Source organism: Populus nigra, chromosome 15 (assembly GCF_951802175.1).
Source record: "Populus nigra chromosome 15, ddPopNigr1.1, whole genome shotgun sequence".
In the NCBI taxonomy this organism is placed as follows: Eukaryota; Viridiplantae; Streptophyta; class Magnoliopsida; order Malpighiales; family Salicaceae; genus Populus; species Populus nigra.
The window spans coordinates 9900978-9923715 of record NC_084866.1 but is presented as its reverse complement, the minus strand read 5'-3'; the positions used below and the strand labels follow the sequence as shown (position 1 = coordinate 9923715).

General features: G+C 30.0%; 1 protein-coding gene across 3 annotated transcripts; it reads left to right on the top strand.

The window, feature by feature from the left end:
* Nucleotides 1–287: 287 nt before the first annotated feature.
* On the top strand, nt 288–3441 carry LOC133674263 (putative pentatricopeptide repeat-containing protein At5g09950). Of its 3 annotated transcripts, none has more exons than XM_062095296.1 (2): nt 787–956; nt 1043–3441. In XM_062095296.1, exons 1-2 carry the CDS (start codon nt 926–928, stop codon nt 2734–2736), a joined length of 1725 nt encoding a protein of 574 aa, XP_061951280.1. In that variant the 5' UTR covers nt 787–925; the 3' UTR covers nt 2737–3441. The 3 variants fall into 3 exon arrangements, with proteins under 3 accessions (XP_061951277.1, XP_061951280.1, XP_061951278.1); XM_062095294.1 differs by having other exon boundaries at nt 1034–3441; XM_062095293.1 differs by having other exon boundaries at nt 288–3441.
* The last annotated feature ends 19297 nt before the right edge of the window (nt 3442–22738 follow it).

Genomic DNA, 22738 nt, shown 5'->3' with positions numbered 1-22738 from the left:
CTAGTCATGGATAAAAAGTGTTGCGTTGTGTACACTATCACCATTGATTGTCAAGTGGTAAGAGTTTGGGACTAAAAGGTTTGCTCCTTCTGTGGTCTCAGGTTCGAGCCATGTAGTTGATCATATGATGGTCACTGGAGGCTTACATGGTCGTTAACTTCAGGGCTCGTGGAATTAGTCGAGGTGCGCGTAAGCTGGTTCGGACATCCACGTTAAACTAAAAAAAAAATGGTGTCAACCCTAAATTTGCATATGTAAGGAATTTGTCATTGAAAACATAGAAAAATTCACTGTGTCTTGAGTTTTCGAGACTAAAAAAAATGTGAGTGCCAAGAGTTGGGAATATTTTATGGTACTAGGTATGATCATTTGGGTTTGGGCCAAGTAGCATGGGTATTTGTTTGAGCCAATACCTAAACAACATCATGGCAACAAAGATGATTGTTTGGGCTTTGAGTGGCGAGATTTTAGGTCAACCCAGCATACCGAATTGGGTTTAAGAACACAGGTGAGTATAACATCAAGTAGGACTGCACCCTAATTTTAGAACTTGAGCTGCCCATCTAGCGTCCATGTAGTAGCTAGGAACGTAGAACATGACCCACGTAACAGAAACAGAAATTCAAATTCGAAGCCCCACCGGAAAGTATGAATTCCAAACTCAAGCTTCGCCAAGCAATAGACACACTGTACACTAACGGACCAGCAAGTCATGAATGCTACACTCGCCTTGCACTCGAATGCTTTCGAGCCAGTGATGTTGATCAAGCCAAGAGATTGAAATCCCACATGGACCTTCATTTGTTTAAACCCAATGACACTTTCATTCACAATCGTCTTCTCAACTTGTACGCAAAATCAGGAGAAATCTCTCATGCTCGGAAACTGTTTGATGAAATGACCCAAAGAGATAATTTCTCGTGGAATGCCATGCTTTCTTTGTATGCGAAATCCGGGTTAGTCGAGGATTTAAGGGTTATCTTTGATAACATGCCTTCTCGTGACTCAGTATCGTATAATACGGTGATTTCAGGTTTTGCAGGAAATGGGCGTGCAGGCCCGGCACTGGGTGTTTTTTTGAGGATGCAGAAGGAAGGGCTTAAGCCCACAGAGTATACCCATGTCAGTGTTTTAAATGCGTGTACGCAATTGTTGGATTTAAGGAGAGGAAAGCAGATTCATGGAAGGATTATTATTTGTAATTTAGGTGGCAATGTGTTTGTTTGTAATGCTTTAACTGATTTGTATGCGAGGTGCGGGGAGATTGATCAGGCAAGGAGGTTGTTTGATAGAATGGTGATTAGGAATGTGGTAACATGGAATTTGATGATTTCTGGGTACTTGAAAAACAGGCAGCCTGAGAAATGCATTGATTTGTTTCATGAAATGCAGGTGTCAAATTTGAAGCCCGATCAGGTTACAGTTTCAAGTGTTCTTGGTGCATATATTCAAGGTGGGTATATTGATGAAGCAAGGAAGGTGTTTGGTGAGATTAGAGAGAAGGATGAAGTTTGTTGGACAATAATGATTGTGGGTTGTGCGCAAAATGGAAAGGAAGAGGATGCGTTGCTGTTGTTTAGTGAGATGTTGTTAGAGAATGCCAGGCCAGATGGTTATACTATCTCGAGTGTGGTTAGCTCGTGTGCCAAATTAGCTTCTTTGTATCATGGTCAGGTTGTTCATGGAAAAGCATTTCTTATGGGAGTTAATGATGATTTGCTTGTGTCTAGCGCTCTTGTTGATATGTATTGCAAATGTGGAGTCACCAGGGATGCTTGGACTATATTTAGTACGATGCAAACTCGGAATGTGGTTTCTTGGAATTCCATGATTGGGGGTTATGCATTAAATGGACAGGATTTGGAGGCCTTGTCCCTTTATGAGAATATGTTGGAAGAAAATTTGAAACCAGATAGTGTAACGTTTGTGGGTGTTCTATCTGCTTGTGTCCATGCTGGTTTGGTTGAAGAAGGGAAGGAATATTTTTCTTCAATGAATGATCAACATGGGTTAGAACCTACTCCGGATCATTATGCTTGCATGGTCAATCTCTTTGGACGTTCAGGGCACATGGATAAAGCAGTTGACTTGATTAGTAGTATGTCGCAGGAACCAAATTCCCTAATTTGGACTACGGTTTTATCAGTTTGTGTAATGAAGGGTGACATTAAACATGGGGAGATGGCGGCTAGGTGCCTAATTGAATTGAATCCATTCAATGCTGTGCCTTACATCATGTTGTCTAACATGTATGCTGCTCGTGGAAGATGGAAAGATGTTGCTTCTATTAGATCTCTAATGAAGTCCAAGCATGTTAAAAAGTTTTCTGCTTACAGTTGGATTGAGATTGACAATGAAGTCCATAAGTTTGTAGCAGATGATCGAACTCATCCAGATGCAAAAATAATTCATGTGCAACTTAACAGATTGATAAGGAAACTGCAGGAAGCAGGTTTTAGTCCTAATACAAACTTGGTTCTACATGATTTTGGGGAGGATGAGAAACTTGAATCCATCAATTACCACAGTGAAAAACTTGCTCTTGCATATGGTTTAATCAAAAAGCCTCATGGAGTAACACCTATAAGGATTATAAAGAACATTCGCACTTGTGCAGACTGCCATATATTTATGAAATTTGTATCTAACATCACCAGAAGACCTGTCATCTTGAGAGATTCAAACAGATTCCATCATTTTGTCGAGGGGAAATGCTCCTGCAAGGACTACTGGTAATGTAAAGTCTTGTAATGGATGAAATGACCTGAATGTTAATTCTTCAAGATTGCCAGTGGAGATCAAGGGAAGACTAGGATATTTGAGAGCTTTCTTCCTCTAAGTGTTATGCAGTGAAAACTGAAAAGCCTCTAGGACGCTGAAGGCAGAAGAAGGTTTTTGATGGACTTTTGTGCTGTGACAGGGACAACGCTTTTACTTAGGGATACAGTTAGAAAGCTGATGGAACAAGGCTCAATGTAAGGAATGTGAAGAGCTGAAAGTGGGATTTTACAGTAGCAATTTGTATGCAAGGAGCTGAATAATTCTGAACGTGATAGTGTCCAAACAATCACCACCAATCACAAATACGAGATGCTACTCGCATGGTGAGGTGATACAAGCCTACACGACTGAGTATTGATCAGTGAGAGGTCATTTTTCACTCCTGCAGTAACTAAGGTCTACAGCAACATTTTCTCTGGAATACTTCCAGCTATTGTTCCGCAATGTAGATGTCTTCGGGCCTCTGGAGCTAGCTAGGTAATCTTCTTGATTGATTGCCTCTCTACGCATTATAATGATGATCCTCAGAGCTAATGCTAATGAAAAGTGTTTCTTAACCATATTCCGTTTAGGTATTTTGCTTATGAAATGTGGTTAACATGAAAACCCTACTAATTCCTGGGCTTATGCATGCATATGCACTGCAGTGTCATTTTCATATCAGATTGTGTCGAGTGTAGAATTTTATTTTCAGCCAGCGCAGCAATCTGCATGCCTAAGTTCATGACTTAGTGGGCTTGCTCAATATAAAATTCTCCCCTCAATATTGAACTCATGGACCTCTTAATAACATGACCATGTGAGCTTACACCCTCTAACAACCTACTGAAGTAGAAACCAAAACTCAGAAGCCTCCATAGCTGTTGTGTCTTCTTTTTGGACCCCATGGTATTCATCACCAGAAGGTGGTTGCGTTTGTCACAGGGTCTTCATTTCCCGCTTCAATCATGGACCTCTTATTAATTGCAGATTAGTGTTTTGAACAACATACATTGTGTCCATGAACAAGATGAATGGAGCTATAATGGTAACTAATAAATTCACTTTCCAAAGTTTGGTGCATCTTTTCAATGCACTGGTATCTCACCGAAAAAGAAAAGACAGAATTCTGTAGAGTAGAGGGTAGAGTCTACAAATTCATTAATCTCAACAGAAATAAGCTTAATAGATATTAAACTTTTAAGTAGATGATTATATTTTTTTTTGTGTGTTATTTCCTCCAAAAATCCAGTTTCCTAAGTGGACCACTTCCTTGCTCTAAATTCTGCTAGTTTAGTACTTTTGATTTTGCGTGAGCTGACTCCAAAGAGGACAATTTATTTTGCCAATTTCGTCTACTTTTCAAGCCATTCTACCATCAGAATAGAATCAACTGCTAAACTTTGACAAACCCAAATATTTTGGCGTTTGGATTGCTATAAGTTCATTCCAGCTACATAGAAATCTTTGGAGTTGGGCACTGACGACACCTAAAGGGACCCAAAATCATAAATATCGCTCCTAGGTATTAGCTAGAACACACTCATTTACATCAACACCCGTCTTTTTATTTGTGGATGCGTCTACCTCATACTGGGAACGGCAAACCTCTGATTGGAGGATGAACAGGAGGAGAAAACATATATTAAAGAGATGGTATCTGTACCTCTTCTTTAAAATAGAAAAAAAAACAGAGAAAAAACAAATAAGGTAGCCATTCTCTAGAGTTATCTCGAGAAGACATGGCATGGAACACCGCCCATGTGTACTTGATGTCGATGGAATCCAAGTGAGAGTAATTGTTGATCTGTCACAAGTCTAGTTTCCCTTGAACACGGGCTAGACTCACACGGATGCTTTTTCTTTCTTGTCTACCTTAAGACAGTAACCATAGGCTTTTACTTTGGATTGTGATGGAGTTGCCGAACGAAATGCACTTTGCCTCTATTATTGGCACTATGGATGGTCTGCTTAATTATTAACGTCTCCAAAAATTTATCTCTACTTTTTTTTTTTTTTTGAAGTTTTAAGCGCTTTACACACACACACACTGAAAACTAGAAAATTCAACGAAAAGCATATTTTCATCTTTGAATTTTTGAGTTTCCTTTTATATTATCAATTAAAAGTTAGAATGCAATATTTAGGATTTAACCAAGTAAATAGCCATGAACCCTATATCAATTTTGTATCACAAGTTTCATTAAATCTTAAAAAATTATTTTCAAATCAACCAACAATCCTTTAAATGTTACTCCAATCTAGGAACAAATATTGTTTACTTTAGTACTAATAAAGAAACCAAGAGGTTTATTGAATATCATGCAAATTGATCATGATAAAACTAATGTCAACTCTTCTAGTTATAGGCCAAATGGACATGTTGGCTAGAAAATATTTATTAGTTCACATAGTAATGAAGATTTATCACGAGGAATTATTTAAGTTGATATCCAAGACTAAGAGAAATTATTAGATTGCTTTGAAAGTAAGAGAAATAAATAAATAAATAAATAAAAAGCTTGTAAATATAAACATATAAATAAAACAGTAAAGAATTACAAAGTGGTGTCTCCTTTAAATAATACTCTTCAACCCTAATTCTTGTCCTCTGAATTAGGAAAAACGACCAACCTAGTGTCAACCTTAAACAAGAAGATCATTCATTAGGACATTAACTATTAATCCATCTTATACAAAGAAATAAGTAACCCAACACTTGAAAAACTCTACTTTCTGTCAAAGTTAAAAAGAAAATTCCAACATGTCTCCACCTAGCTAGTCATTTAATCTATGATCAAGGCTTATGGTCTGTGATTTATAATTGTTGTTCATCTTGGTTACTTGTTCTCTAAGCAATTCTCAAAATTTTGTTCTTCTTAGCCCATGATTTATAAATGTTTTATCTCAAATATCAATCTCTAGTTCTATTCCAATCGTGCCATTAATCTTCCTATCAAGAAAACTATATATTACCATATTTCAACAAGAAAATAGCATGGGTGTGTCTTTTTGTTTATTTTTTATATAAACAATATCTCCTATTTATTTTGAAGATAAAGTAATATTTATCAAAATAGCAAGAAATTAATGACTATAGAAGTCACTTATTTGAATTTTGAAAAAATATAAATTGTCACGGTCACTTGTCAATTGTTCATCTTCACTTTCTACATTCATCTCTTAATTTATTTTTTTCAAAGAATTCCTATAAAATGGTAGGCAAATCCTTACCCTCTAGAGTATCCTCAAAATAATGAAAATATGATTAACCTTGAGCTCAATATTTACTTTGATATTTTAATAATTTATTACTTTTTTTTATTAACGTGGATATTCGGATCAGTTTGTACATACCTCAACTAATTTCATGGTTCTTAAAGTTAACGACTATATAAACCTCTAATAATCATTATATTAACAATTAGAAAGCTCGAAATCGAAAAGCAAAAATTTATTACTCTTATTTACCCATGACTTTTCCACTGTCCATCCATAATGAAATGCTCTGGTTGGTGCATAAAAAATCATTCATTGCATTTCAAACTATAAAAAATAATTGGCAATTATTTGTGTCATAATCATCCATTTTACATTACAATAATTAGGCATATATATACTTGACCAAGATACACAACCATGTTTGATCTTGATTATGGTAAAAAGATATTAACATCCAATTAATTTAAACCTTTCCTCTTTATGTTTAATCTAAATTTCGTTGTTCGGATTTATTGAAACACTTTCTGGAAGTTGTGAAAAATTTAGAAATGCTATATTTTTTGCTGATTATATCAAATTTGATCCTTAAATTTTTGACTGCTATATATATTTTGTTTTGAATATTGTTTTTTCAATTTCATTCTTTATAATTTAATTTTTATATTAACTTTGGTCCTCATTTTTATAATTGTTAATTGTTTTTTCCTTATCATTTTTTAATTGAAATTTTTTATCTATCAAATTTGGTCCTCATTCTTTTGATTGTTACTTATTCTATTTGAAATAATTTTTGAAATGGTTATTATTATTATTTTAATTTCTTCATCTTTCAATTTTTTTATTTTTTAGATTTGATCTCTGTTGTTTTGATTATTATTTATTTTATTTGAGATAATTTATGAAATGATATTTTTTTTCAATTTCATTCTCATCCAACCTTTTAATTTGTAAGATTTGTTTCTTATTATTTTAATAAACTTGAAAAAAAATAAAATATTAATAAGTTATTTTCCAGCTCATTTTCCATGACATAACTAAATACTGGATATTGTTTACCAACTTATTTTTAATTACACTACCAAACATCGAAAAATAATTCACTTTTCCAGAATTCACTTAAAAAAACCACTTTCCAACAAACAAACCGGATTAAACTTCTTACAAACAATCACTTATGCCCTCTATATGTTTTCGTGTATCTCTCAAATTCTTTCTTATCAATGATGACATAAATGTAAGGATAATACCTTTTTAAATACTATTTATTGATGGATAGGTCATATTTGTCAGCTAACTCACAAAGTAAAAGTAGAAATATAAATTATCTAGGTGATGACCAAGTGGTAAGAGCTTGGGATCAAGAGGTTTGCTTCTTTTGTGGTCTCAGATTCGAGCCCTGTGGTTACTTATATGATGGCCACTAGAAGCTTACATAGTCGTTAACTTTAGGGCCCGTAGGATTAGTCAAGGTGCGCGCAAGCTGACCCGGATACCCACGTTAAACTAATAAACTAAAAAAAAAAGTAGAAATATAATTGTATTAAGATCAGTTTGAAAGTATGGGTAATAAATTAATTAAAAGTATATATATAAAAGATAAATAAAATAGAAATTGTATAGAAAACAAAGCATAAATTAAGTTGCAGATAACTCACAAAGTAAATTACAAGAAAGATAATTAATTGTTGAAAAGCTTGAAAGAAAATTGTATTAAGATTATGTATCAAGGTAGGTTGAAGAATTATAAAGAGACATGTACCTTAAATACTCATAGTTCATATTATACAAGATAAAAAGTAGTTGTATGCTAGAAAAACTCCACTTCTGTTCCAAAGTGTATATCCTTGTTTTTTTTTAATTTTAAATTAAATACTAACACTTTATTTTATGATTCCAGAAATTATTCAATATCAAACATCGCAGTTAACTATTCTATTTGGGCATCTATCAAGTTAAATTAACCCTCTTGGCAACTTTGAAAGTGGTTATCAAGATTATACTCAATAGTTTTCTACGGTATAGCCGATCAGGAAAGAAAAAAAAAAACAGTGCAATAAATTTTTATTTATTTTTTCTATCTTCTAATGTTTTTCCCATCTTGGGCTCAAAATTCCATGATTGTATTGTGTTTGGCAACCCTTATATATATATATATAAAAAAAAGTTATATGACTTATGCTTTGTCCTAATCAAATAAAAAAAATTAAGAAAAAGATTATATTCAATTGACTCAAGCGTATTTTAAAGAAATAAAAAAAACTAAAGTTGAATGAAAAATTAAAAAAAAAAAAACAAATTAGAGGATATATAATTTTGGATTTAAAGGCTAAATTGAAAAGAAAAATCAATTTCACAAAAGAATTAAAAAAGAAACCACCTAGAGAATAAGGACCAAATCTAAAAAATATACACAAATTAAAAATTTTGATTAAAGGATGAAATTGAAAACAATTAAAAGTTTACAAAAAAGGTAAGAAAAAAAGAAAAACACTAACAAAAGAGTCTATGAAAAAATTACAAAATCAAAAGAATGAGAATGGATACTCAAATATACCCAACCAAAGAGGATTATCCTAAAATTTTAAATGTGAGGTGCGAATCTCGAGGGAGGAGAGAGAAAAAGAGAAAAGAAAAGGAAGATTGGTTCAACGACAATCTATCCATCAAATTCCAACACGCGTTGTTTGGGGAGGAAAAGGACGTCGTGAGAAATCCAATAACACGAAGGGAGCAAATTCTTAGCCACCGTATGACAGCGCATGTGCCATTAAAGCATCGTAGTGTCTCCAATCCACCTAAATTTTTTTTAATTATTATAAAAGATTAATTTACCCTTCAACCAACCTTATTATAACAAAAAAAAACCTACTTGAAAAATACAATAATTCCCTCGAAGGAAGCTTAAATTAATTGTGAAACTAAGGTTATTTTAGTAAATTCATTGTGCTAAAAAATATAAAATCTCAAAAAAGCCCATCAAAACTAATTATATGATTTTTTTGCTTTTAAGAGTAGTAAATGTATTTTACTGTTCTGAAAAAGAAGAAAAGATCCTTGTACCCAAACAAAACAAAAATGACAAATGAATCACATGGAAAAAATCATTTTACTCTTAATCCAAGTATAGATCTTAGCTAATTTGATAAGTCTAAAAATATCAATATACCGTTACAATCCAGAATAAACTCTCTCTAACGCTACGATAAATTTTCAAATATATATATCCTTGCAACATGAAAGAACATGAAAATCAAACTTGTATCATTTACATTTACACCAACGAGCATCCAAAATCAAATTATATGTAGCAACCTCGAGAAAGAACATAATTTCCCTTTTGAAGTCAGGCTCCACCTTAAGATTTCATGTTTCACAAAATACATTGCACACCATCACCTTCCTCTTCTCCATTGCCACCAACAAAAACTAGACAAAGCCGCAACGCGTCTCCCACCACTAGCTAGCCAAGAAGGAAACCGGAAAAAAGAAAAAGGAGGGCGCAATATTCTGCGCACGTGTGGTTTATGTGATGCTATGCATGTGCTTGCAGGAAAACCCACCGCAATCTAAAGATTGTCCACGGCTTGTACTTGGCAGTCGGCAGTCGGCAGTCGGCACCATTGTTTTGACCAGAAAAAAAAAAGTATTATATATTTATTAAAGATATAATAATATTTTTAATTTAAAATATATATAATTTTTTTATATTTATATTAATTTGAGCACTTTATAATAAACAAATTAATAAAAATTTCAATCTCCTTTTTTTTATGTTTGTATTTTTTTATGTTAATCTAGATTAATTTAACATTATATTAGTAGTTGAGTTAACTCAGATTAATTATTTTTAAAAAGACTAAAATAAACCTACCCAAATGAATTTTTTTAATTTAATTTAAAACTGTGAATTTCTAGTAAAAATCTTTCGTGTTAGTGAAACCAAATTTGGCAACTATGCTTTACAAGGGAGGGCATATATGTGGAGGAGGCCATTGCATGGGTCGCACCGTCCTTTACAGAGCCACCCTGTTTATTCCACCATCTTTGACATGATGATCTGATGGTTCATGCACCTTGAATACTTGTTCCTCATCTTGAATGCATTTTATAATGCATAAAAAGCAATAAATAAATGCATTATATATAATATGTACAATATAGCATGATTTTATTTATTTATTTGCACATATAATTGAGGGCGGCACGTTGCTATAGGTGCAATTTTATTTGGACCTACACAGGTCTGTTCCATATCTTCAAAGATGTTAATTTTAGTGCCAAATTGAAGAAGGAATATTGAATGGGGTCCATAGTGTTCCATAGACATCCTTGGTTGGTTGGTAGCATTGTGCTATCGAAATTTCCACGTGAAATATACCTTTATTTGTTTTTCATTACTGGAATAATTTGTACTTGGAAATCAGGAAACACTTGTTTCTTATTTATTCAAAAATAAATATATTATTTGTGTGACCATAAACACCACACTATAGTCTTCTTTCCACTATTTGTTTTTTTTTTAATACCAACATTGTATATAAAATTAAGCGGAGCTAGGAGAGGTTGGAGGTGATAATTTTTTGTTTGATTCGGTTTTTATTAAAAATAACACTCAAATTGAATTTCTTTAAAAAAAACCCGAAACCGCTTGAAACCATTTATTTAGAATTTTACTTTGATCCATTTATTCTACCCAAAGACTTTCAATGAAGGAGTTATTAATTTATAAGAATTGTAATAAAATATTTAGGATTAACCCATTGTGTGGGATTGAGATTAGATTTTTATTAAAATAATTTTAAAAATACATTCCTCGCATCAAATCATTAGATCTAGAAAAATTAATAAATCGTTATATTCAGAAGGTAAAAGTAGAATGATCAAGATTTACGTAGTTTTCATTTGTACGAGAATGCAAGCCCTCATTTGACAGTAAAGCCAAAACAGAGGGCGGTTAACATTTATTTTATATATATATTTTTAGATTATTTTGATGTGATGGTATTAAAAATAAAATTTATAAAATAAAAAAATATTATTTTAATATATTTTTAAATAAAAAATTTAAAAGATAACTATTAGTACAGTGAAATCAGCAGCAGAATTCTTCAACTGGCACGTGATATATAGAAAAAGTAGTGGAAGTACTGTTGTACCAAGAGAAAGACCTTTTTTTCAGAACATAAAAGCAGGGATTCCAAAGATAAAACACATGGTTCCACCGTAATTCCAAGGAAAACAACATCAATAGCAGCAGCAGCAGCAGCTCCAGCAGCAGCAGCAGCAGCTCCAGCAGCAGCAGCAGCTCCAGCTAGCACTTTGAAAGCAGTGGAAAGAAAAGCTTGGAAAAACAGAGAGCAATCTGATCCACACAATGACGACCACACCATGCAATTATCTTATTGAAGAAACATTATTACACGAGTCGGCACTCGACAATCAGAATCTTCCTTCGGGACCTGCATGTAATCTCTTAAGGTCCACACTCCACGTCATTTCATTTCTCCTGAGTCAAGACATACATATATAGAGAGACAAAAGCTGTGTTCTAAAAGCATTCCTCGTCGCTTAGCCGACGACTAAAGCTAAAAGCTAAACATAGTGTAGTGATTTCTTTTTTCTTTTTATTTTTCCTATGATGGATATATGATGTAATACTAGTTATTTTTTAAAATATTTTTATCTAGAAATAATTAAAATATTTTATTTTATTTTTTAAAATTTATTTTTAATATTAGCATATCAAAACAAATAATTAATATATATATATATATTCATGTGACTACAAACGAACTACCTTTGATATGTTTAGTCTGAACTCATTTAATAATCTTTTGAAAATTAAAGCTATGGTTTATGTTTATAGCTAACGAGTATAAAATGGGGATGATAATGGATAAAGTTAATTTTAATTTATCGCCTGAAGTGAATTTAGTTTTTCTTTTAAAGTTTTGATTGTGTCAAAGTCTCCTTAATCAACTAATTAAAACTATTTTCATTCTTGAAACTTTTTAAATTTGATCAAATAATATTTTTTATAAATAATTTGAAGAAATAAAATCCTTTACTTTCAATCAAAGGGTCAAATGATGTCAAATACATCACTTAGATTTAGAAATATAAATTATAAAATTATAAAAAATAGTAGAATGTATATATATTAAACAAAAAATTCAAGCTATGATTAAGTATATACCATGGAACTCATAAGAAAATCATTTAATATTTTTTTTTACGAGTCTAGCATTGCTTCATGTTCTTGGGTTTTCTAAAAGAACATGTACATAATGAAAAAATAATTTTAAATCTTTTGAGAGTATTGTAGATTTCTTTAGATAGTTTAAGATTATTTAGTGTTTGAGTGAAAATTACTTGAAAGTCAATTCTTTTTTCTAGAATTTGATTATCTTTTCAAGATTAAGTAGTTGCAAATAAAAAATCATCCATTTTTTTTATATCTAATATTTATTTATACGAATCACTAGATTAAAAATCTCTTAAACTCTTTTAAGCGAGAAGAATTGCAATGCTTGAGTGCCATATCTTTTTTTTATTTTCTTTTCTCGCTTTGTATTACATATTGCAATACTCTATATTACTTCCTTCTTAAAAAATATGAGACATAACAATTTATTTATAGAGAATAATATCTTAATTAAAACAAAATATCACTTTGTCACCTGAAAATTACCATATATTTTAATTCAGGAAAACTATTAAAAGCTTATGCAATTAAGTCCGTATTCAATTTTTTTAAGTCTAGAATCATAATCTCCTGTATTAATTACTCTTTAAACCTCAGTTTTAAAACTTATTTAGAGTCAAGTCATAATTGATTAATCATCCAAGTTTTTTTTTTTATCAATGATATTTAATATATGTGGAACATTATGTTCTTAATAAGTTGACCTTAACATAAATTATAATTCTAATTAAAAACAAATTAGATAAATTAAATAATTTAATTTCATATCACTACTAAATTTAATAATTTTACCAATTGAAATCTCTGTCTGTTGATATATATTTAACTAAAAATTCAAGCTATGATTAAGTATATACCATGGAACTCATAAGAAAATCTTAGACAATAACCATTCAAAGAAATTCATTCATTAGGATTGATTTTGATGAATATCCATTGAATTTAGATTAAACAATCCACTTAAAACATTATATCTAATATATATAAAACTTGATTAATGCTAACAATTGCAATAGCTTATTTAATCACACATATAAATTTTGGTTCAACGTTCTCAAATAGACACATATAATTTTTCTGTCATTTTAGAAATATTTGAGCTACATCATACCAAAATTTTCTATTTGAATAGTTTGATTGACCAATTGATGTAGCATATATTATTACATCCTTTTCGTTTTTCATTACTTTCAGATAATCTGTTTAATTATTTAATCTAAATTATCAGCAGACACTATTATCGCAAAAAGTTCAAATCGAAATCGACAGAAAAAGGGGTCAAAATCAGTCAAATGGCTTAAGCTCCACTCCAAAGGCATTTGATTTCCGAATAAAAAATAATTCATTGACAGCCGCAAACCTTGAAAAATGAAAAGAGTAAACTAACCCAAAAGTCTTTTTGATTCCCGCTTTCTGGCTTCGGGCCATAGACAAAGGGATTCCAACATGGTGAAAAATTAATAAAATAATAGAGTATAAAAAATAATTAGGAAAAATAGAATAGTTTTGAAAGTTGCACAAGTGTCACAATTGACTTTCTCAATTTATAAAATTATTTGAGACAAGATTCAATAATAATAATAATAATAAAATACTATGGAGACTCGTTAAAACTCCAATGACGATACCACCGATATTGTTGGAAAAATTTCAAATAAACAAGTCCAAAGATACTAAGTAAGGTCATCATCAGTGATCGGAGTGCATCAGACGAGCGACCTAAGGTAAATGAGCCCCAACAGTTTTGGACGACTCATGTGATCCACTCCATTCCTTCTTTGTGACATTTTTTTGGTGTCGTTGAATTCATCTTATTGAGATCTTTCTAACAGTATCAAAGATGTCATCATCAGAACTTCGGTGTGCTTCAGTGTCATTTTTTTTCTTTTTTTTTCTCTCTTCTCTCTCCTTGTAATTTGTAAAGAGATAGGATTGAGGAAAAAGTAAAAAATAAAATAAAATGGACCCAAAGCCGCATCAAAGCTTTGATAATGACACCGTCAATACCGTTGAAAAGATCTCGACAAAATGAATTTAACGACACCAAAGAATATCACAAACGTTGAATGGAGGGGATCACACGAGCCGTCCAAAAATGTTTGGGCTCACTTGCTTTTGGGTCACTCGTGTAGTCCGCTCCGATCATTGTTGGTAACTTTTCTTGGTATAATTAGATTCATCTCATTAAAATATTTCTAACAATAATAATGGTGCCGTCATATGTATTTATAAGATTTTTTTTTCCTCTAGTGTGTTTACATGATTTTTTTTTATTAAATACTGTGTCCAACAATTTTATAATCTAACTCTCTAAATATTTTTTATACTTTATTATTTTATCAATATTGTTTTTTACTAGGATGGAATCCCAAGGAACTCCTAGTATGTATTGCGAAGAAGCGTTGACTCTGGAAACTGGCGGTTCAACTGCACGTGCAGTGATCTGAGTATACCAGCAGCTCTGGTCAGTGTTTCCAGTGACATCACCGGCTTTGCTGGATCTATCGACCACCACAGTCTCACACTTCTCCATGTTTAATAACTTCACGGGTCATCGTGGAATCCGTTTTTAATTAAAACATCATTGTGATTTTAAATTGAATAATTTTGTTCCTAGAGTTGATCATTTAGATATCATAAGTCGCATCATACTCCTTGTTAATTTTTACTTAAAAAAACATAGAAGAATATGTGATAGATTTTTTCTTAGTTTCAATTTCAGAAAAAAGAAAAATTGATTGAAAATTTGAAAAATATTAAAATAATATAAAATAAATTATGAGCTCAATTTTCTGTTTCTTTTATATATATATATATATATATATATATATATTACTTTATTTTACAAAGCCAAAAAATGATTAAAAAGTTGTTAATGTGTTTATTCACTTATGCTGTGGTTGCTAATATTCTATGCATTCATCAAAACTTTTATGAAATATTAAATTAAAAATCCATGCCTATATAAATAATACACATTTACTCCATTAAGTACATTTCATCGGAAAATTCATAATTTCCCCCTTCATTATTATTGCACTATCTTTAGATTTAAAAGATCCAAATAATCACTATACTATTTGTTAATTAGTTTGTAAAAAAAATAATCTTTTTTTAAGTTTTAAATTAAAATAAAAACTTTTGTTAATGTGAACAAAAAAACACCTTTTAATCATGTCATTGGAATCTTCATAACATTCTTTTCTTGTTAGGGGTAGAGTTTGGCAGAGAAGGTGACATGATTTGTTGCTAGCGTCGCTTTCCACCTATTTATTATCTCTTCTCCCTTTAAAATTTGCATTGTTTATTTTAATTTTTAGAGTTTTCTTTTAATTATTGATATTTTAATTTTAATTCTTTAATATTTGATTGGTTGGAGATTGAACTTCATAATTTTTCAAGTTTGGTGCTTTTATTATAATAATCTAGGTTATGAATTTAAAAAGTTGACACGAGTTGCATCTTTTATTTTTAAAAAAATTATTTTTTTTTAATTTTATCAGTCAACATTATTTTTTTAAGAAAAAATAGGTTGGGTAATTTTCTTTATTTTCTTTTTTATCAAGTTATCTCATTCTCATACAATATATTATGTATTATTTTTTTCAATGTGGACCTTATTCTTTTAATTTCTTTTTGTTTTTCTTGACCCTTTAGGTAATTTTTAATGATTTATTTAATACTCCTTTGATTTATTAAAGAATCAAGTGGTTAGTGATTTATTTAATTTTTAATGATTTCCTTTAATTTCTTTTTTTTCTTGACCCTTTGAGAAAGAAAAAACTACTGTATTCTCGTAATGATTTATTTAATACTATTACAAACCTTTTAGATCAAGCTATAGTTAAAAGCTTATTTACGTTCTCTAACCTCTCTTTCTTTCACTAATTAATTACTAACAGACTGTCTAACAAGGCTAACAATAGTACTACTAACAACAATAGTACTACTAACAAACTTTCTTAACTGCACTAGGGCTTGTAGCCCAGCGGCAAAGGCAAGGTTTCCTTGCCTCTGTCACCTGGGTTCGAGCCCTAGCGTACACGCCTGTCATCCTTGCGATGTCTTACATGCCTACTGAGCTTGCAGGGTGTTCAGTGGGTCCGGGGATTAGTTGTGGTGCGCGTAAGCTGGCCCGGACACCCCGGGTTACCAAAAAAAAAAAAACAAACTTTCTTAACTGTCTAACAAGACTAACAACATTTTAACCAATTGATTATTTAATCTCTTGACACGTGGCAAGACTAGGAACTTTGATTTCTTTACACTTCTAATATGCTCCTTGTTTTAAAAAAAATCGACCTATAAATGCAATTCCGCGAAAATATTCTTACAATTGTCGTTTCTTCCCTTAAGATCCATGAGTGTCTTTGGTATTATGGTAGCTGTTGTGATTGTGATTTTAAAAAAATTATTTTATAAAAAATACTTTTAGTTAAGGTTGATTTGATATTTATATATGTTTGGTTAAAACTGTGGTTGAAGTTGAGGTTATAAAATAAGTAAAAAATATATGTATTAATATTGATAGTTTTAAATTTAAATATTTTAGAATTAATTACTACTATTACATCATGAAATAAATAATACTTTATATAAAATATTTTTTATTATTCCATTAAACTATCTATAATTCCATTACGTACAAAATTCATCCGATAAGAACTACAGTTTCCATAATTTTTTAAGCTTGTAATAAAATTAGATAAAATATTATCAAGTATAAAATTGATATTACAGTGCGAGTGAATTTAATTCACTATATACTAGTTTTTCGGGAAAAAAATATTGTTCACATCACAGTGCGAGTGAATTTAATTCACTCTAAACTAGTTTTTTTTAAAAAAATTATTAAAAAAATTAACACACTGAAAAAAAACTGTTCACGTAAACAATACAAGTGAATTGCATTGTTCATTGTTTTTTAAGTTAATAGTACAATTCTCTTGCACTGTTTACATGAACAGTATATCAATATCTATTGTTCATGCTAATTGCATTGTTCAGTGAACAGTGCAATTAGCATAAACAGTGCCCAAAAAGCAAGAATTCCTTGCTTTTCTTTTCCAACTATTGGAATGCAAAAGTAACATGGGACCCATGAACAGAAAATCTTGTTTTTATGTTTACCAAACGGCTTAAATATATGGTTTAATTAAAACGCAATCGCAGCCGCGTAAAGAAACACACTCTTAATACAATACGAAAACAGTTCCTGTTATTGTCTTTTTCTCTAGAAAATCAATTATATGCATTGTTTTGTTGCTGGAGGGGAAGGGAGAAGTAACTGTTCCGACAGACGTCATCTATTTGCAAGAAAATTGAGCACATACAATTTCGTAGCAAGTTACACCATGCTTGCAGTTAGCAATATCATATGCATATGATTCTACGCTAGCGGCATCGAAGCATCAAGAAAATGGTAAGAAACGTACAGAAATTTGATTCGATTACTAATTATTGTGAGCATTTTGTCAGTCATGGCCCCAGATGATGTAAGGTTTTTGCAATGTAAGCTGTGCCCTAAAGGGCATGGAGGTTCTCATCTCTTTCGGCTCAGAGAATCAACCATAGCCCTCTCTTGAAAGATATGGTGCCGAGGCCGCTGGGGTCTGGAAATTATAATCATATCCCAACAACCTTTGATCCGAAAGCTGTATATCATGACAACTAATATTATATTTTTATTCTAAAGTAAAGAGGTATTATTAAATAATTAATATTCTCATGTTAATCAAGACTTAATTCTTCCTCCAAATGATATTACTAAAGACTCATTATTTAAATCTATTTAATGTATTTAAGAAAAAAAAATAATATTTTTTCTCAAATGCTAACCCTAATACTTGAAAGAGAACATACTTTTTTTTCAATACTTGTACTATTGGTCTAATAAGATGCAAATCCGATATATACATGCGTATGTATATTTTACAGATAAATCCGGTAGAGTTTTCTCTAAATTTTCAATACTAAGTTATCAATTTAATGATTTTTACAACTCACAAAAACCAAATTCATCATCGTCTTACCATCCGAGACTTCTTTATTTATTTAAAACCCAACCATAATAACAACTTATTCTTTTTCTTCAATATTCACTCAAATAAATCAAGTATTGTGCTATTTGAGAAATAATATGAATAATAAGACAATTAAATTAGTTACAACATAAATCAAGACACAAGTTCATTTTTAAGTAAAAGTAAATCTAAAAAGGAGTACAACATAATTATAGACATGCTTTAAAAAAACTGCATTAGTTATATCATTCATATTTAATATATACATGCTTTTGGATATAAAATTACTTTACAAAGCAAAATATTCATTTCATTCATTCACGTCATTTGACTAAACAAACAAAAACAAAATACAAATACATGCTCAACATAATAATACGAGGTACTTGAAAATTTATTTAATACCAAATACAATCAACTTTATACACAATAGTTATTTACTATTATCTCTTTTATATATTTACTACATAGATTACTAAACACTTAATTTTTTATTTTACCCTGAACCTTACAAATCAATACAATTAACACAATTTAATGACATACCAATGTCCTCTCTAGCCCAAACCGAGCATTTGTTTCTTTACCCAATTAACTGATTTTTTCAATTGCTTATTAACTAGGACACTAATCTCATTAACTAGGGTACTAGTTTCTTTAATTGCTCATTAACTAGGACACTAGACCAATTAACCATGGTAACTAGTTTCTCTGATAGTTTAACATTTGTTTAAATAAAATAAAGATGCATTTAAAAAAAATTGTGATTACAATTTAAATAATATTTTAGTTTTAAGATGTTGAGCATCTATATGATATCTGAGTGTGTTAAATGATTCCCTGCTACTGATTAAGTCTTGTGATCTCTTTTATACTCGCAATAACAATATATCTTTTGTGAAATTTCAAGATTTATACTTTTCTCAATCTTTTTTTTTTTAACAAAGCTTACATCTCACACACACACACTAATCATTCAAGTCAACTCAACATGTTTTACGCAATTTCTATATTCCAACTCAAAATCTTAATCATATCTCTCATCAATTCTTCTCTTTTTATAATTCCGGGTTCATTAAATATTTAATCACAACCAAATAAATTTATTAATTCCATTTCAATCCACCATAAATACATCAATACATATTAATTACACAAAATTATACAAACATTAATTAAATCTCCATGTTCCTTTTTTTGGTAAAAAATGGTTGGCTGGCTTAGCTCTTTCTAAAACACTCAATTTATTTCTTCAATAATTCATTATTATACACTATCTACAACATATTTCTTCACAATTACATCAAACAACATCAATTTCATATTTTCCCCAATTTTTTCCCTAAGAACCTTAATTAAAAAATAATGGTGAAGGAGGTGTAGGTGGTGATGTTGAAAAAGATGGTAATGATGAAGGAAGTGTTGATGAGGTCATTATGGTGGTGTAGAAGAGGAGGTGGTGGAGGAGAAGGTGATGGTTTTAGTAGTGAAATAGATATGGTGATTGAAATAATTGAATAATGTTGTAAGTGAATTATTGTTTGTAAAATATTTTATGAAACTTTATAAGTTGAAAATATTTTTCATTAAATAAACTAATTTTAAAAGATGATTGTAAAATATTAATACAAAAAACTGTTTTGAAAAATATTTTTCAAAACAAAGATGAGGAGATCTGAAAAATATTTTTCTATAAAATGTTTTACGCAAAACAAATGCATGGATTGTATTAAAAAATTATTATTATTGTTATGAGTAGTTCAAGTATTATTGTTATTATTATTTTTTCTTGTTGGATGTTATCATCAATCCTTCCTCTCTTTTACAACCTAATTTTTATTTAACTGTTAAACCTTAATGATTTAATTATTATATAAAACTTGATAAGTAAATAATTAAATTGTTAAATTTAATTTGATAACAAAATAAATATCAAATTTAATATGATATAATAACGTAAAAGAGTTTCAATCACTCGACAATTATAAAATATAAATGATAAACGAAGGAGAATATAACTAAAAATATCTAATATCATATAAATAAGTATAAGATTTAATAATCATCTACCATAAATCTCATGTCTTTTAAATGAAATAAAAAATCAACAATCAGATTTAATATATATAATTTGAATACATATTATTGTAGTGTAATTAGTATTTGATTGCAAGATTAACTAATTTAATTGAGAAAGGCTCGAATAGAAGCCCACTTCAGCTCTGAAAAGGTCAGAAATTAATTATTAGGAATTCATGTCTTCCGTGACCTTCAGGCCGAAAAAAAAGTTATAATAATAAATTTTAATTATATGGTGAAAAAATTGTAATTTTTCTTATAAAATATTATAAATTATTAATTACAATTCATTCTATTTAGTTTTTAAATTTTTGATGATCAATGTAATTTTTTTATATAAAATATTGATTCTATCATATTTTTAATTTTTATTATTTATTTAATTTATAATTATAATATTATCAAATATATTTATTTTATAAACTCCGATGACACGCAAAGATGCGATCGAGTTATTACTATTTGGAGAAAGTGGCAAACTCTTAAGTTGTAATTTTCGAGTAAATTCTATTTTACAATTAAGGGTCGACTTTATAATTAAAGGTGCACGTGTGTGTGAGTGATTAAATTTCTAGATGACAGCCCTTTTGTTTTTCCTACTTAATCTCAGAAATAAAAATAAAATTTATTGCTTGATTCAAGGTATCCCAATTTCGAACCACATAAATAGTATTATAGAGGAATAAAAATATTTTATATATATTAAAGTATCTAAATAAGAATACAAATGAGGTAAGCACAGAAACGGGGTCCCTCGGTTTTCTATGTTCCACATCCTTACAGCTGTGCAGTGGGTCACCATTGTTTGACTTCCATTTCTAAGAGAAAAAAAAAACTTTCATATAATATAATTTATTATTATTATTATTATTATTAATATCAGTGTGTGGATCAGCTTGCGAGAACCTTGAAATTCTAAAGTTAACTACCATATAAATTTTCTGTGATCTTAAAATTTATAAAATTTGAATTGGTAATTTTTAAAAAATAAATCTAGAAACTGACTAATGAGTTATATATTTCAGGATTATATAATATAATCTCTTAATCGAGAAGATACTGGGGAAGCCAGGGGGTTATGGGAAATCAAACATTGCAATCCTAATCAAGGTTGTCAATTCCGTTCTGTTCCGTCCGGAATGGCCGAAACATTCCATACCAATTCAAAAAACGGAACAAAACGGAACAAATTTCATCTCATTTTAAATCTCGGTCCGTTCCGGATTTTTCGGCTAAATTCCGCCCGAAACGTTCCGGTTCCATTCCACATGTTCCGTTCCGCTCTTGAAAAGCCATTGAATCAAATTGAACCTTATTCAATTTAATTAATTAAACCACCCAATTATAAAAAGCTCTTTTTTATTACTATTTTCTATAACAATGATATTAATAATAACATTGAAAATTATTATTACTATTTTCATTAACAATAATATTAATTTTTTAAAATTAGATTTATCACTAATATATATGGTTTATATTCATGTTGTTTTTTTCATGTTTATACTTTGTAGGAATTTGAGCAAAACAATGGATGCTTTAGATTTCATTAGCCTTAATAACATTGACCTAACTTTATATTTAAAATATTTGTGTTAAAACATTTTACTTTTATAATATTTTGATATTTTGTTTTAAGTTGAATTACTTTAAGTTAAAGATCTATTTAATCTTGACTATTTAGAAATATTTTAAATTTTGAAATTATATTTGTTTGGCATTGTGTTTGTATTGCATAATTTATAATTAATTTATTTTGAATTTGAATTATGTTTGTTGAATATATATATATATATATATATATATATATATATATATATATATATAGGAACAGTACAACCCCGAAACGGCATGCCGAAACACTCCGAAACTGAAACATTTTGTTCCAATTAAAAAAACAAAACACCTACCAAAACAGAATTGACAACCTTGATCCTAATGTTAAGTTTAGGGTTTTTGTGTTTGTTCTGTAGAACTATTGTCTACCAAACCCTAGGTCAGTTTGCACATAATCTGGGGTCGGAACTGAGAAAGAAACAAAAGTCATCAACCCCATCAAGATTTTGTGAGCTAGATTTTGAGCATGTAGGGATGCTTTAATTATGTTAACAAGTACAAGAATTGCTGTGGGGTTTTATTTTTTTATTCATTCCGATAAAAAAAGTTACAAAATAATAAAGGGAACGGAAGATAAATGAGAATTCAACCATCCAACACTTTTTATTCCAAGTCTTTTCTCTTCTGGTTAAAATTTTAGTACTAAAAAAAAACTATTTTTAACTTATTTCTACTCAAAAATAAAAATATAGTATAAACCTATTGCTAAGTCAAAAACACTTTCTAATCATTCTAAAAATAAAAATTAAATGAATAAAACAACAAACATTTTACAAACCATGATCTTCTTTTTCAATTTGGTTAAAAAACAATGATATTTCAATTGAATTCT